The sequence below is a fragment of the Bicyclus anynana genome, chromosome 14, assembly GCF_947172395.1.
Source record: "Bicyclus anynana chromosome 14, ilBicAnyn1.1, whole genome shotgun sequence".
In the NCBI taxonomy this organism is placed as follows: Eukaryota; Metazoa; Arthropoda; class Insecta; order Lepidoptera; family Nymphalidae; genus Bicyclus; species Bicyclus anynana.
The window spans coordinates 4,713,580-4,730,592 of record NC_069096.1 but is presented as its reverse complement, the minus strand read 5'-3'; the positions used below and the strand labels follow the sequence as shown (position 1 = coordinate 4,730,592).

The following is a 17,013-nucleotide window of genomic DNA, read 5'->3' as shown; positions in this document are numbered from 1 at the left end:
AGTTCGAGAATAGTTTGTTTATTTTTTTATGACCGTGGAGAACTCCGAAACTCTTATAAGAATAAGTCTGGATTATGGTAAGAGATTTAACAGATTGACGCTGACCCTGGGAAATGTGAGACGCTACTTGTATTGACACATTGGCTTCGTGTCACATAACGAAGACAGAATCAGGACAGGGAGCCGCAGCAGAACTGAAACAACTGACACAAGTATGCCTCTCTGACCGAGAGCACAGAAATAATCACATTACAAGTCGAGAATTACATATTTGTCGTGGAGTCATTTGGACTATGGAGCCAACGTGCAAAAAAAATAGTTTCTAGAAAGTTTCACCGCGGCTTATTTCCTTAACTGTTGATAGAAGGGTTGACTAATTTTTTGCGCAAAGGATCGGCCTGGCTGTCCAATAATAAAATGCAGTATTTTTGCCACCATTCCACGTGTGCATGAATTGTATAGCTATTATGATAATTATGTTAGCCGTTCATTTACCGTAAACGGTTTACGGCTCCACTCTGTCTGGCTTGCCTTTACGCATACCGCAGTTTTACGACAGAAGTGACAACTTTAACCTGTTTAAGTCACTTAAATTTACAAGCGTCCCGAGACGCACACGTTTTCTATATCATATGTATTATAAGATTATACTTATTTAAAAATTAAAGAAATTGATTGATTTTTTTTATTCTTTACAAGTTAGCCCTTGACTACAATCTTAGCTGATAGTAAGTGATGATGCAGTCTAAGATGGAAGCGGGCTTACTTGTTAGGAGGAGGAAAAAAATCCACACCCCTTTCGGTTTCTACACGGTATCGTACCGGAACGCTAAATTGCTTGGCGGTATGTCTTTGCCGGTAGGGTGGTAACTAGCCACGGCCGAAGCCTCCCACCAGCCAGACCTGGACAAATTAAGAAAATCTCAATCTGCCCAGCCGGCGATCGAACCCAAATAAATCCACCGCGCATACCACTGCGCCACGGAGACCGTCAAAAATTTAAATTAAAGATTAAAATAATTTTTCAAACGTCTTATTAATAAATCTTCGCAAAAAATTTAATTAATAATAAATAATAATAGTTATGCGACACGATATATCGTGCCGCTATCGTCGGTTATAAATTATTCTATTTATGTTGCTACGTACACGTAAGGACACGGTTGACCGTGAAAATAAATTCAAGAGTATGAACTTATTACTACTGTGGTACAAATACAAATAACTATTACGCATTTACTCTACAATCCGCACACCAATCCGCATTGGAGCAGTTTGGTGGGTGGAAGCTCTATATCCTTTCATCATTATCAACCCATATTCGGCTCACTGCTTAGCTCGAGTCTCCTCTCAGAATGAGAGGGATTAGGCTAATAGTCCACCACGCTGTCCCAATGTGGATTGGCAGACTTCACACACGCAGAGAATTAAGAAAATTCTTTGGTATGCAGGTTTCCTCACGATGTTTTTCCTTCACTTCACAATTTCAGCCAAATCGCTTCAGCAGCCGCAGCGCAAAAGAGGGACTAACATACACGTTTACACACACATACACAGACACTTACACACATACTTTACTCTTTATAATATTCGCGTGATAAATTCGGTATAACTTAACTTATATGGTAATTATGGTACCTACCACGCAATAATTTTGAATTATGAAAAGTTATATCCCATGGTTCCGGTTAAAATATTATAAACCAATTCAATACATTTTGTAGAACACAGACAATAGGATCCATCATCTATTGTTTAAAGCATTGTATTTAATCCGTAATTGTATCAGGACCCCGGTGACGCCGTAGTGGTTCCGCAGGGAGCTATCGGCACCTACTCAGACAGAAAAAAAAAAAAAAAAAATGTATCAGGAATCGCAAACAATTTAATACCAACTAGCGAACCCTGTTTTACTGTACTAAGGAAAATCCGTTTTTATTTACTAGCAACCTGTTCCGACTTTACACGGTTGCAATTCAATGCAATCCGTATATAGTCAGTGTAGGTACCTTGGCAACTTCGTTCGTAACACGCCCGATGTTGCGCGCGGGCTGGGAGGCGTGTAGCGATGAATGAAAAACCCACGACTGTGTGTGATGCACGTCACTTCCCCGCACCCACGATTTTACACCCGCACAGTCTTTCCCCCTGTCGCCCGCATATCATGGGAGTGTTGTCAACGAACTTGCCAGACTATAAATTTATAGTCACGCGTCTCGAGGGCAAATTCAAAATCAAAATTCATTTAATTCCAGTATGCCTAATTTAAAGCAAATTTTTTACCTTAAAATTATAAATTAAGTTACGAGTGCATTAGAATACTTAATCGATTTAAATTTTGACGGTGGTATGCGCGGTGGATTTACAAGATCGAGTCCCTGGGTTCGATCCCCGGCTTGGCCAATTGATTGTATGGCTGTTGAGAGGCCTCGGCCGTGGCTGGTTACCACCCTACTGGCAAAGACGTACCGCACCTTCAAGCGATACGCGGTTTACCCGCGTGGTTCCCGTTCCCGTAGGAATACGGGGATAATATAGCCTATAGCCTTCCTCGATAAATGGGCTATCTAACACTGAAAAAATATTTCAAATCGGACCAGTAGTTCCTGAGATTAGCGCGTTCAATCAAACAAACAAACAAACTCTTCAGCTTTATAATATTAGTATAGGTAGATGAGTTTGTAGAAATATCTCTATAATGTGTTTCGTCAATAACAACCCATATTCACTTTAAAGCACGAGTCTCCTCAGAATGAGAGGTGATCGGTTAGTAGTCCACCACGCTGGCCCAATGCGGATTGGCAGACTTAAAGTAGAAAATTGTGAAAATTCTTAGATATACAGGTTTTCTTACGATGTTTTTCCTTTATCACGTGATATTTAATTTCTTAAAATACACATAACTGAAAGGTGCATGCCCCGGACCGAACTCGAATCCCTTCGAATCGAAGGCAGAGGTCAGATCCACTGGGATATCACGGCTCACCTATGTGTTGATCTATCATAAAAAGTGGATGGTTCGTGAGGCCCTAAAAATATTGAATAGTAAACTACCTGCCAATCCGCATTGAAGCAGCATTGAAGAAGGTAAATGTAATGCTAGTCACTCACCATCCAATAAGAATCGAGAAAGAACATAAGAATCGCACTAAAATTCACCAACAAAAGTCTTTCGTTTTTTGAAAAAACCACTGCAAATGCAGTGCCAGAAGATATTTATGGTATCTCTATTCCGCTGAAAAACTGACAAAACATTTTTTTATGACCTTAATTTGAAAAGAGTTTAATTTTTTGTGGACCGCTGCATTAGGTATAAAATTATTCATTGTTTAAACATTAATTTTCCTTCTTTTATTAATAAAATATTAAAATATTTCACGGTTCGTAACTTCTGTGTTGAAACTACACATTGTGAATTCACATTTAGATCATAAATCATAGAGTTAAAAATACACAACCGGTTTACAAAAATACAGGTCAAAAAGCAGGTAATTAGGTACATTACGTTAAATTTATATCGTTGTTATCTTACAAGTGATTTATTGCCGACTTCCGTTTTCCGTTTTTGAGGATTTGTTAAATTTTCATCACATCACAGAATTCATAACAGAAAAACATTAAATAACTAGCGGACGCTCGCGACTTCGTCCGCGTGGAATTTAGTTTTTCACAAATCCTTCGGAAACCATGGATTTTTCCGGGATAAAAAGTAGTCTATGTGTTAATCCAGGCTATAATATATCTTAATACCAAATTTTAGCTAATTCGGATGAAGGTTGAAGTTGCGGCGTGAAAGAGTAACAAACATTCATAGCATCAAAATCATCAGTTTTCGCAAATCTCGGGAATCCATGGATTTTTTCGGGATAAAAAGTAGCCTATGTGTTAATCCGGAGTAAAATCTATTTCCATTCCAAATTTCAGCCAAATCGCTTCAGTAGTAGCGGCGTTATAGAGTAACAAACATCCAAACATCCATACAAACTTTCGCGTTTATAATATAAGTAGGACTAGTAGGATAGGATAATCGCGGCGTATATTTTTTGCCAGACCGTGATTTTGATTTAAAATGTTATGTTTGTTGCTGACCACCCAACTCAGGGTCCTTTTTTTCGAGGGGAAATCTCTTTGTGACATACCCGAGTTACTGGGGGACAAGACGGGTTATGTGGGACTTACCACTAAACCCCCCTCGGTGGTCACCCTCAGTGCATATTGTGATGCTTCGGGACCTCATTTAAACTCGCCTGTACATTCATTGCACTACGCCTCTAGTGCTCGTCTAAGAGTAAGACTTTTTTTAATACCACGCATAGCAGCTTGTGCCACTCTAAGCTGCTATCTTCCAGTGTCGCAGATTATGAGCAGCCAGAGCCCCCACTCTGGCCGCTTGCGACTCTAAATTCCCAACTCAAGGTACTATTACTGGATGGACCGTACTGGTACTGGGTAAGCTCGTTCTCGGCTCCGTTCAGCAGCCTCCTTCTTCTGCATTACAGTTACAACCCAGGGTCCTAGTGGCACTTACAATGAGCCATTCTTCGCTAAGATAAACAAAAATCAATTATATAATAATAACACGTTTCTGAGTAAAGATATTTTTAAAAAATACTTCTCTTATAAAATTGGTAGGTTACTATAATCCGGTGGTCAATGGTCGACGTCAAAACAAACGTGATTCTCTGTTCAGTTTTCACAAATCCCGCGAGAGCCATGGATTTTTCCGAGAGATTAACGCGCGTATGGGTAAATCCTTGTATTTACACATCCTTTATCTGATTATACCCTAGCATAATCCAAATAGATCACAATACAGATCTATTTTTTTTTTATTCTTTACAAGTTAGCCCTTGACTACAATCTCACCTGATGGTACTCGTAAGTGATGATGCAATCTAAGTGAAATCGGGCAAACTTGTTAGGAGGAGGATGAAAATACACACCCCTTTCGGTTTCTACACGACATCGTACTGGAACACTAAATCGGTTGGCGGTACATCTTTGCCAGTAAGGTGGTAATTAGCCACGGCCGAAGCCTCCCACCGGCCAAACTAGTATAATCCAAATAACCCAGTATAATCCAAATAGATTACCCAATACAGTTTTTTTTTTATTATTATTTACAAGTTAGCAATTGACTACAATCTCACCTGATGGTACTCGTAAGTGATGATGCAGTCTAAAATGAAATCGGGCTAACTTGTTAGGAGGAGGATGAAAATACACACCCCTTTCGGTTTCTACACGACATCGTACCGGAATGCTGTATCGCTTGAAGGTACGGTACGTCTTTGCCAGTAGGGTGGTAACCAGCCACGGCCGAGGCCTCTCAACAGCCATACAATCAATTGGCCAAGCCGGGGATCGAACCCAGGGACTCGATCTTGTAAATCCACCGCGCATACCACCGTCAAAATTTAAATCGATTAAGTATTCTAATGCACTCGTAACTTAATTTATAATTTTAAGGTAAAAAATTTGCTTTAAATTAGGCATACTGGAATTAAATGAATTTTGATTTTGAATTTGCCCTCGAGACGCGTGACTATAAATTTATAGTCACGCGTCTCGAGGGCAAATTCTCGCAAATTCTCGCAAATTCAAAATCAAAATTCATTTAATTCCAGTATGCCTAATTTAAAGCAAATTTTTTACCTTAAAATTATAAATTAAGTTACGAGTGCATTAGAATACTTAATCGATTTAAATTTTGACGGTGGTATGCGCGGTGGATTTACAAGATCGAGTCCCTGGGTTCGATCCCCGGCTTGGCCAATTGATTGTATGGCTGTTGAGAGGCCTCGGCCGTGGCTGGTTACCACCCTACTGGCAAAGACGTACCGTACCTTCAAGCGATACAGCATTCCGGTACGATGTCGTGTAGAAACCGAAAGGGGTGTGTATTTTCATCCTCCTCCTAACAAGTTAGCCCGATTTCATTTTAGACTGCATCATCACTTACGAGTACCATCAGGTGAGATTGTAGTCAATTGCTAACTTGTAAATAATAATAAAAAAAAAACTGTATTGGGTAATCTATTTGGATTATACTGGGTTATTTGGATTATACTAGTTTGGCCGGTGGGAGGCTTCGGCCGTGGCTAATTACCACCTTACTGGCAAAGATGTACCGCCAACCGATTTAGTGTTCCAGTACGATGTCGTGTAGAAACCGAAAGGGGTGTGTATTTTCATCCTCCTCCTAACAAGTTTGCCCGATTTCACTTAGATTGCATCATCACTTACGAGTACCATCAGGTGAGATTGTAGTCAAGGGCTAACTTGTAAAGAATAAAAAAAAAATAGATCTGTATTGTGATCTATTTGGATTATGCTAGGGTATAATCAGATAAAGGATGTGTAAATACAAGGATTTACCCATACGCGCGTTAATCTCTCGGAAAAATCCATGGCTCTCGCGGGATTTGTGAAAACTGAACAGAGAATCACGTTTGTTTTGACGTCGACCATTGACCACCGGATTATAGTAACCTACCAATTTTATAAGAGAAGTATTTTTTAAAAATATCTTTACTCAGAAACGTGTTATTATTATATAATTGATTTTTGTTTATCTTAGCGAAGAATGGCTCATTGTAAGTGCCACTAGGACCCTGGGTTGTAACTGTAATGCAGAAGAAGGAGGCTGCTGAACGGAGCCGAGAACGAGCTTACCCAGTACCAGTACGGTCCATCCAGTAATAGTACCTTGAGTTGGGAATTTAGAGTCGCAAGCGGCCAGAGTGGGGGCTCTGGCTGCTCATAATCTGCGACACTGGAAGATAGCAGCTTAGAGTGGCACAAGCTGCTATGCGTGGTATTAAAAAAAGTCTTACTCTTAGACGAGCACTAGAGGCGTAGTGCAATGAATGTACAGGCGAGTTTAAATGAGGTCCCGAAGCATCACAATATGCACTGAGGGTGACCACCGAGGGGGGTTTAGTGGTAAGTCCCACATAACCCGTCTTGTCCCCCAGTAACTCGGGTATGTCACAAAGAGATTTCCCCTCGAAAAAAAGGACCCTGAGTTGGGTGGTCAGCAACAAACATAACATTTTAAATCAAAATCACGGTCTGGCAAAAAATATACGCCGCGATTATCCTATCCTACTAGTCCTACTTATATTATAAACGCGAAAGTTTGTATGGATGTTTGGATGTTTGTTACTCTATAACGCCGCTACTACTGAAGCGATTTGGCTGAAATTTGGAATGGAAATAGATTTTACTCCGGATTAACACATAGGCTACTTTTTATCCCGAAAAAATCCATGGATTCCCGAGATTTGCGAAAACTGATGATTTTGATGCTATGAATGTTTGTTACTCTTTCACGCCGCAACTTCAACCTTCATCCGAATTAGCTAAAATTTGGTATTAAGATATATTATAGCCTGGATTAACACATAGACTACTTTTTATCCCGGAAAAATCCATGGTTTCCGAAGGATTTGTGAAAAACTAAATTCCACGCGGACGAAGTCGCGAGCGTCCGCTAGTTATTTAATGTTTTTCTGTTATGAATTCTGTGATGTGATGAAAATTTAACAAATCCTCAAAAACGGAAAACGGAAGTCGGCAATAAATCACTTGTAAGATAACAACGATATAAATTTAACGTAATGTACCTAATTACCTGCTTTTTGACCTGTATTTTTGTAAACCGGTTGTGTATTTTTAACTCTATGATTTATGATCTAAATGTGAATTCACAATGTGTAGTTTCAACACAGAAGTTACGAACCGTGAAATATTTTAATATTTTATTAATAAAAGAAGGAAAATTAATGTTTAAACAATGAATAATTTTATACCTAATGCAGCGGTCCACAAAAAATTAAACTCTTTTCAAATTAAGGTCATAAAAAAATGTTTTGTCAGTTTTTCAGCGGAATAGAGATACCATAAATATCTTCTGGCACTGCATTTGCAGTGGTTTTTTCAAAAAACGAAAGACTTTTGTTGGTGAATTTTAGTGCGATTCTTATGTTCTTTCTCGATTCTTATTGGATGGTGAGTGACTAGCATTACATTTACCTTCTTCAATGCTGCTTCAATGCGGATTGGCAGGTAGTTTACTATTCAATATTTTTAGGGCATCACGAACCATCCAGTTTTTATAATAGATCAACACATAGGTGAGCCGTGATAGCCTAGAGGATCTGACCTCTGCCTTCGATTCGAAGGGTTTAAGTCCGGCCCGGAGCATGCAGCTTTAACTTTTAGTGCATTTTAAGAAATTAAATATCACGTGGTAAAGGAAAAACATCGTAAGAAAACCTGTATATCTAAGAATTTTCACAATTTTCTACGTGAAGTCTGCCAATCCGCATTGGGCCAGCGTGGTGGACTACTAACCTATCTCCTCTCATTCTGAGGAGACTCGTGCTTAAAAGTGAATATGGGTTGTTATTGACGAAACACATTATAGAGATATTTCTACAAACTCATCTATACTAATATTATAAAGCTGAAGAGTTTGTTTGTTTGTTTGATTGAACGCGCTAATCTCAGGAACTACTGGCCCGATTTGAAATATTTTTTCAGTGTTAGATAGCCCATTTATCGAGGAAGGCTATATTATCCCCGTATTCCTACGGGAACGGGAACCACGCGGGTGAAATCGCGCGCGCCTTCAGCTAGTATAATATATGAATTATTATTATGTATTATTAACTGTTCTGTCTATACCGTATAATTATGTATAATTCGCAAAGCAATATTAACGTGTATATTCTCATGTACGCAATTACTTATTAATCAATTCCTACCGTAATTGCTATTACATCAAACCACATAATTACAAGTAGATAGGTTGTTCTTTCTTAATGACATACTACTACAATCTACTCCATTTTAGAAGTCCTTCTCACTTCTCACACACTGACAAAAAAAAGCTGCTAGCGATCTATACTGTATGTGGTCTAAATAAATTAGTGGGTTCCCGCGACATCGTCCGCGTGGAATAGGGATGATGACAGTTTTTTAAATTGTATATAAATTAAGAGTATACTAATAGTAAAGCAATTTTGTAAAAGGAACAGGGTATCTGCGATCATTACTTTCGGAGCTACAAGGATTTAAAGGGTCAGATTTGCGGCGCTGCCGCGGATCCCTGAAAAACGCCCCATACAAAATGGCTCGAACTAATGACGTCATAGCCAATGTAATGATCGTTAGATTTGTATGCGCGTTCAAACAAAATTACTAATATCTTTGTTATTTGTGCGTTTATGCTTATAGTTCATGTATTAAAAAATGTCACATTTAATGTAAGGAAGCTAAAACTATATGAATTTTCATCTAATTACGATAAAATATTTTTAATAGATTTTGAAATTTTATAATCTCATTTATTTTGCAAATATCCAGACAATCTTTGCTTTTTATGTATAAATTAGTTAACATTGACCCTATTTACCCGAATGTATCATAAAAATCAATATATTCAAACCTAGTCATCATCCCCATTCACTTTAAAAACAAATCCCGCGAAACCATAAATGTGTCTATGTTTAAAAGTACTCTTAATCGAATCAGACGTGATAGCCCAGTGGATATGACCTCTGCCCCCGATTCCGGAGGGTGTGGGTTCGAATTCGGTCCGGGGCATGCACCTCCAACTTTTGAGTTGTGTGCATTTTAAGAAATTAAATATCACGTGTCTTAAACGGTGAAGGAAAACATCGTGAGGAAACCTGCACGCCATAGAATATCTTAATTCTCTGCGTGTGCCAATCCGCATTGGGCCAGTGTGGTGGACTATTGACCTAACCCCTCTCATTCTGAGAGGAGACTCGAGCTCAGCAGTGAGCCGTATATGGGTTGATAACGACGAATCGAATCAATAGAGCATATTTCCCCGACCTCTTCAGAAACAGCTCCGATTTTGATGATTCTTGTTTTGTTAAGTTTGTATTTGATATTATTTGAAATCAGAAATAAACATAAACGCACAAATAACAAATATATTAGTAATCTTGTTTGAACGCCCATACAAATTTAACGATCATTATGACCTACGTCATCATTAAATTGTACTATTTTATATGGGGCGCTTTTCAGGGCTCCATGGCAGTGCCGCAAATCTTACCCTTTAAATCCCTGTAGCTCCGAAAGTTATGATCGCAGATATCCTGTTGAATTGCTTTATAGTTATTAGCATACCCCTTATTTATATGCAATTTAAAAAACTGTCATCATCCCTATTATGTTCTCAAGTAGCTTGAACTTCAAAATCGATGTTAATATGGGTCTAAGCTCATAATCCGTTCTCCAATAAAAACGAACAAAAAGAACAAACATATAAATAACGAGGTATGGAGGATGTAAAATAATTGCATTCGTTATGAGAGATAAAGTCCGATCAATGAAAGTATAAACCGCTTATAAAGCCAGCTTTATACTCGGCCACTCATGAATAATTGCATGTTTCACATCAAGGGAATGTAAATTATATCCTGGACTTGGTTGAATTATATTATGCTTACAGATTTAAGAGAAATGTTCCTACTAATACTAAACTAATCTACTTAAATAAATAAAAGACCAAATGTATCTCCAACAACATGCAGTGTACATACATACCTACAGTACGTCACCAATGGCCTACTTATAAGGGTGGTTTCTTTTGGTCGATCGACTACAACGGGGATGATGACTAGGTTTGATTAAATTGATTTTTATGATACATTCGGGTAAATAAGGTCAATGTTAACTAATTTATACATAAAAAGCAAAGATTGACTAGGATATTTACGAAATAAATAAGATTTTAAAATTTCAAAATCTATTAAATATCTTTTATGTTAATTAGATGAAAATTCATACAGTTTTAGCTTCTTTATATTAAACTAGCGGACGCCCGCGACTTCGTCCGCGTAAATTTCGATGTCAACTTTTCTACTACCACTACCCTACCCTACCTCTACCCTACCACTACCCCAACCCTACCCAACCCCTACATCTACCCTACCCCTACCCTACTCCAAACCTACTCCTACCCTACCCCTACCTTACCTACACCCTACCCCCATCCTACCCTTACCTCCATCCTACCCCTACCCTCCCCATACCCTATCCTTTTCCTACCCCTATCCCACCCGTACCCCTATCTCACGCCTATCCTACCCCTATCCTACCACTTCCCTATCCTACCCGTACCTCTACCCTACCACTACCCTACCTCTACCCCTACCCTACCACTACCCTAAACCCGGCCCTAAACCTACCCTACCCCTACGCTTCCCTACGTACCCTACCCTACCCTGTAACTTCTCTATCTTACTCCTACCCATAGCAAAATCGGTCCAGTCCTTCGAGAGTGGTGGTATGACCAAGAGAAATAGAGACTTCTATGCTAATAATATAAAGAGGTAAAGTTCGTGAGGTTGTAGGAGGTAATCTCTGGATTTACTGGACCGATTTGGAAAATTGTTTTACCAATAGAAAGCTACGTTATTTGCGAGTGTCATAGGCTATGTTTGATCCCCATATTCACACGGGAACGGGAACTACGTAAATGAAAGCGCCGGGCGTCATATAGCGGAATTTCTGCGTCTTTTAGAAATTTTGTATTATCTCCGAAACTATTTAAGTAATTAACATACTGTAAAGGGCAAATCTTATCTCCATAATATCCTTGTGATTATTAAATAATTTATTTTAATAAGGATTAAAGTTTAGTTATATAAATAATGACATAAACCTAACTATATAAAATTAATAATTTTTAAAACACAAAAGGTACTATATCTGCTAATATATAGAAGATAGATATATGGTGTCACGGACTTTTTTGTAGAACTTTTAAAGATACATAAAGTATCCATACATTAATTTCAATTTTACACAATAGTTAAGGCAGCACATGCGAATAAGTCTGTTTAAGAGGATTTTCAGTCCGACCTGTATGACAAAAACTGTGATAACTCGGCTAATATATATTATACCAATATAAAATATAGCCTATAGCACTCCCCGATAATGTAGCATTCTACTGGTGAAAGAATTTCTAAAATCGGACCAGTAGTTCCGAAGATTACCCCATTTAAAAAATGTGACAAACTTACAAACTTACAAACTTTACCTCTTTATAATATTAGTATAGAGTATAGATGTGACATTTTTTAATAAATGAACTATAAACATGCACAAATAACAAAGATATTAGTAATTTTGTTTGAACGCCCTTACAAATCTAACGATCACTGTGTACCTACGACGTCATTAATTCGTACCATTTTGTATGGGGCATTTTTCAGGGATCCGCGGCAGCGCGGCAAATCTGACCCTTTAAATCTCTGTAGCTCCGAAAGTAATGATCGTAGATACCCTGTTACTTCTACAAAATTGCTTTACTATTAGCATACTCTTAATTTATATACAATTTTAAAAAAACGGTCATCAATTTTAGCTGTGTTTTAAATATATTTCACGTATTTAGAAGTTGTATAGTACATTTATTGAGGAAGACCAATAGGAGCGAAGCATCAATGAAAAATATGGCAACAATGGAAAAAAAAATTCTTTAATGCTACGGAAAATTGTCCCCTTTTATAAGATCAGAAAATTGGAAACATTTTCTGAACTTATAAAAGGGACAAAGTCGCGGAGTTTCACTAGTAAACTGTATAGCTAAATATAAAGCTAAATATATTTAAAATCTCACCCTTGGCAACATTTTTTTGTGGTAGCGTCATGGGCGTCGCTAACTGTCATGCTGTTAATAGTCATCTTCTCATACAAAACTGGAACAAAAAACATTATTGGTGAATCACAAATAAAGCTTCAGTTATTCCCTGCTACCTGAGGATGTCCCGTTAATGTCGGTAGAAGTCGAAGGTTGTCTCAAATCTTAACAAAGGGACAGGCATAGATGTAAACGTTTACAAAGAAAAACAAAAGACGTATATACAAAGAAAAATCAGAACAGAATAACAAAGACTAGCTGTGCTCTGCGGTGTTACCCGTTAAAAATACAGAGTGGTTATATATTTTAATATATATTAAAGATATTTTATAACAATCTAAGAATTACTTTTTAATATCATAACTGAGTGTGGAAGTCAGCGAACGCCTCAGACTAATTATTGTAGTATATGACCTGCCTTGGTAGACATTACTTTTCTGTCAAAGCATATGATCAACGATCAAATTGCGATTATAAAAACTGTCTCTATACTATCAATGTTTTATAGTTGTAATCGTGTTCGTCGGTTAAAGAGCTTCGTAAAAATACCTTTTTGTGTAATTGAATGGTGTAAAAACGGGCAAAAACAGTATAAGATACATACCAAATATATATTTGTTTTCCTCATGAAATGACAGACAATTTTGTTCGTGAATTTGGGTGCTGGTCTTTCTGTAATTGGTCTGAGGCGAACGCAGGAAATATTCAATTCCCGTCCATTTACTAAATCATCGTTGATAAATCTTTAAGTCCGAGTATTCCTCAGTTTATCAACGAACATTATGTAATTTACTGTCCAACCACAAAGTAAGACTTCGCTTCAAATATTCTACTTTCATTTTCAATTTACCTAACACCAGCCTGCTTGTAAAAAACACTGAATCTATGAAAAACGGTTTTGAAAAAAACTGCGTTTAAAGATTTTTTGCAATTTTGGTAAATTTAAGCTGTATTTTCTTGATAAAAATATGTATTGTAAATATGCAATAGTAGATATCAATCGACAAATAATCTATACAGCCATGTAATTTCAAAAACAATTGGAATAATCCTTCCTGTAATTGTAAAAATCTTTAAAAACGTGTGCTGTCACAGCAAATTAGAAATACACAGTGTACTTGTACAACCAACGACGGCCTCCGTGGCGCAGTGGTATGCGCGGTGGATTTACAAAACGGAGGTCCTGGGTTCGATCACCGGCTGGGCAGATTGAGATTTTCTTAATTAGTCCAGGTCTGGCTGGTGGGAGGCTTCGGCCGTGGCTAGTTACCACCCTATCGGCAAAGACGTAGATTTAGCGTTCCGGTACGATGCCGTGTAGAAACCAAAAGGGGTGTGAATTTTTATCCTCCTCCTAACAAGTTAGCCCGCTTCCATCTTACACTGCATCATCACTTACCATTAGGTGAGATTGTAGTCAAGGGCTAACTTGTAAAGAATAAAAAAAAAACCAAAACACAAATTTGGGTTACTGTTCTTTGTCATGAAAATGAAAAAACTAAGCCACTCGCAGAAAAGCACATGTGGCGTATAATACCTTATTATATGTATAAAACTCAAATATGACGAAAAACGTATCACTGATTAAGTCTAGTGTTTTATGCTGAGAAATACTAATACTAAGAACAAATAAGGATAATATATTAATTTACAAAGCAGTACCTTACAGTACCATAAAACACAAACAGTAATGGGGATTTACACTGCAAACCCCAATTTCAAGGAAATGAAGAGTTTATCAGTTCTACATTCCATATTTAACAATGGTAATAATGAAAAAAAAAAAAATATTATGATGATGTGATAAAAATATGATGCATCATAATGTTGTTTAGAGACGTGATAGCTCAGTGGATATGACCTCCGATTCCGGAGGATGTGGGTTCGAATCCGATCCGGGGCATGCACCTCCAACTTTGCAGTTGTGTGCATTTTAAGAAATTAAAAATCACGTGTCTCAAACGGTGAAGGAAAACATCGTGAGGAAACCTGCACAACAGAAACTTTTCTTAATTATCTGCGTGTGTGAAGTCTGCCAATCCGCATTGGGCCAGCGTGGTTGACTATTGGCCTAACCCCTCTCATTCTGAGAGGAGACTCGAGCTTAGCAGTGAGCCGAATATGGGTTGATAATGATGATGATAAAAATATGATGCATCATAATGTTGTTAGGCACTGTTTCATAACAGAAAAATAATAAGATATCGTTTTAAGACAAGAAATAGATACATTAAAGGGCATTATCTTCTTTTGCTACGTAAGACATACTTGTAATAATTGTAATGACCTTAGTGTTACTGGTTGCCTTATGGAATATGGATGTTTAGGTACCTTAATTCAATAATTCCATTGACTTTTATCATTACAACCCATATTGGGCTCACTGTTGAGCACGAGTCTTCTCGCAGAATGAGAGGAGATAGGCTAATAGTCCAACACGCTGGTTCTATGCGAATTGACAGACTTCACACACGTAGAGAAAATTCTCGGGTATGCAGGTTTTCCTCACAATGTTTTTCCTTCACCGTTTGCATTAATATATAAATAAATGATGGCTATGAAATAAATGATGGAAAATAGTCAGTGACACATTGACCTAGATCAGAGGTTCCCAAACTTAATTTTCGCATAGACCACTTTCTAAATCTGTTCCGGTGGACCCCCTGCATTAGCATTGCCCAAAATAAACTATGGAAACTTCCGTTGCGCCTTAGTTCCATGCAAAAAAATATCACTTTTCGAGAAAAAAGTGAGAATTGATTACTGAATTATCTTTAATTAGCAGACACCGCGCGGTTTTACCTGCGTGTTTCCCGTTAATACGGAATACGGGGATAAAATATAGCCGTCCTCGAAAAATGGGCCATCTAACACTGAAAGAATTTTTCAAATCCTGCTAGTAGTTCCTGAGATTACAGGGTTTTACCAGCTTACATTGATTTCCACGCGGACGAAGTAGCGGGCGTCTGCTAGTAATAAATAAATATAATAAATAATAGTACAGTATTAAAGTAAGTAGTAATAAGTTTATTATTAAAGTAATTATTGAAATAAAGTAAGTAATAAGTATGTAGGTAGGTACCTCCTAGTAGTAAAGTAATTTATAGTGTAACATTACATTTTGTCTCCAGTCGCTTTTGCCGAATCGGCAAAGACGAAACGAATTTATAGTGTAACATATTTCTATATCCTAGTTTATTTTGCTCTGATCCTAGCTAAAAATAATTACAGTAGGTATCCTACCTATTTTACAATTGTCCTGACTTCTAATACACTGTTTTGTTTCTTACTACTACTAACAATGGTTGTGTTGTGTGTGTAGATCAACAAGGCTTTACTCTCACTTACTTTCTTATCACCGGAGCAATGTAACAGCAAATACCACGAACGAACACAAAAACACTTTTCCTCGTTTAAAATCACGTAGACGGAAAATACGCGAAAACTAACACGAGAAAAATTACAAATGGAAAAACAATTAAAGTTTTAGTATCGATTCGTTATAAAATGGCTTCATTTATTTACGTTTTTATGCATTATTATATATTTTAGCCGACGATGCGCGCGCGCTGCCATCCCGGTCAAAGTGAAGACGTATTACGAAGCTGAGTCGTAAACTTTTTGTGCTACTCCTTTTAGAGATCAGCGCATACCTCAGTAACAGGTAAAGTGTGCGTGCATAATGTAGAGTTCCGTAGTTGTTTATCTAAGTTAAGAAAACCTCTATAAAGGTATTTTTGTCATTTGTGTAAGACGGAATGTGTACATCTTAGTTCAGGTTTCATGAAAAGGACAGACAGACATGATCCGCACAGACAAAATATTCTTTCAGCGAATGCTGGCCAGGCGCGGCCCGTGTCTGTCAAAGTCTGCGCGGCCGCGTTACGATGAATATAAATACGTTAATAAACACTGTATTTAAGAATATTATCTTGTCTGTCACGGAACGTGTTGGGCACGCTAAATGTCTGTAGTTAAAAACGGAACTTAAAGCCCGATTATATCTACATACACAGTATGTCACAGGCAAGGAGCGTGGCAGACACCCACAGACACCGTCTAGTAGATATAAATACGTTAATAAACACTGTATAGAAGAATTTAGTGAAGAAACACAAGGTGTTTGTTTGTATGTTTTTACGTTACGTTATATCTACACTATTCGGATGGATTTAATTTTTTTAGCATGTCTCAACTTATAATACAACTGAAATTAAAAAAAAAAACGTTATATAAATACCTTTATAATATTTTATGAATATACTAATAGACGCCGCGCAGTTTCACCCACGTGGTTCCCGTTCCCGTAGGAATACGGGGAT

At 37.6% G+C, this 17,013-nt stretch overlaps 1 protein-coding gene across 1 annotated transcript in view; it reads right to left on the bottom strand.

Moving 5' to 3' along the window:
* Positions 1 to 16,296, bottom strand: part of LOC112050821 (glutathione hydrolase 1 proenzyme) — a 59,011-nt gene extending 42,715 nt beyond the window's left edge. The window contains exons 1-2 of the mRNA XM_052885507.1: positions 16,040 to 16,296; positions 12,671 to 12,749 (exon numbers count right to left, since the gene is read on the bottom strand). Coding sequence (XP_052741467.1) covers positions 12,671 to 12,735 — 65 coding nt within the window. The 5' untranslated portion in view covers positions 12,736 to 12,749; positions 16,040 to 16,296. The remainder of the gene's footprint in view (positions 1 to 12,670; positions 12,750 to 16,039) is intronic.
* Between the last annotated feature and the right edge of the window lie 717 nt (positions 16,297 to 17,013).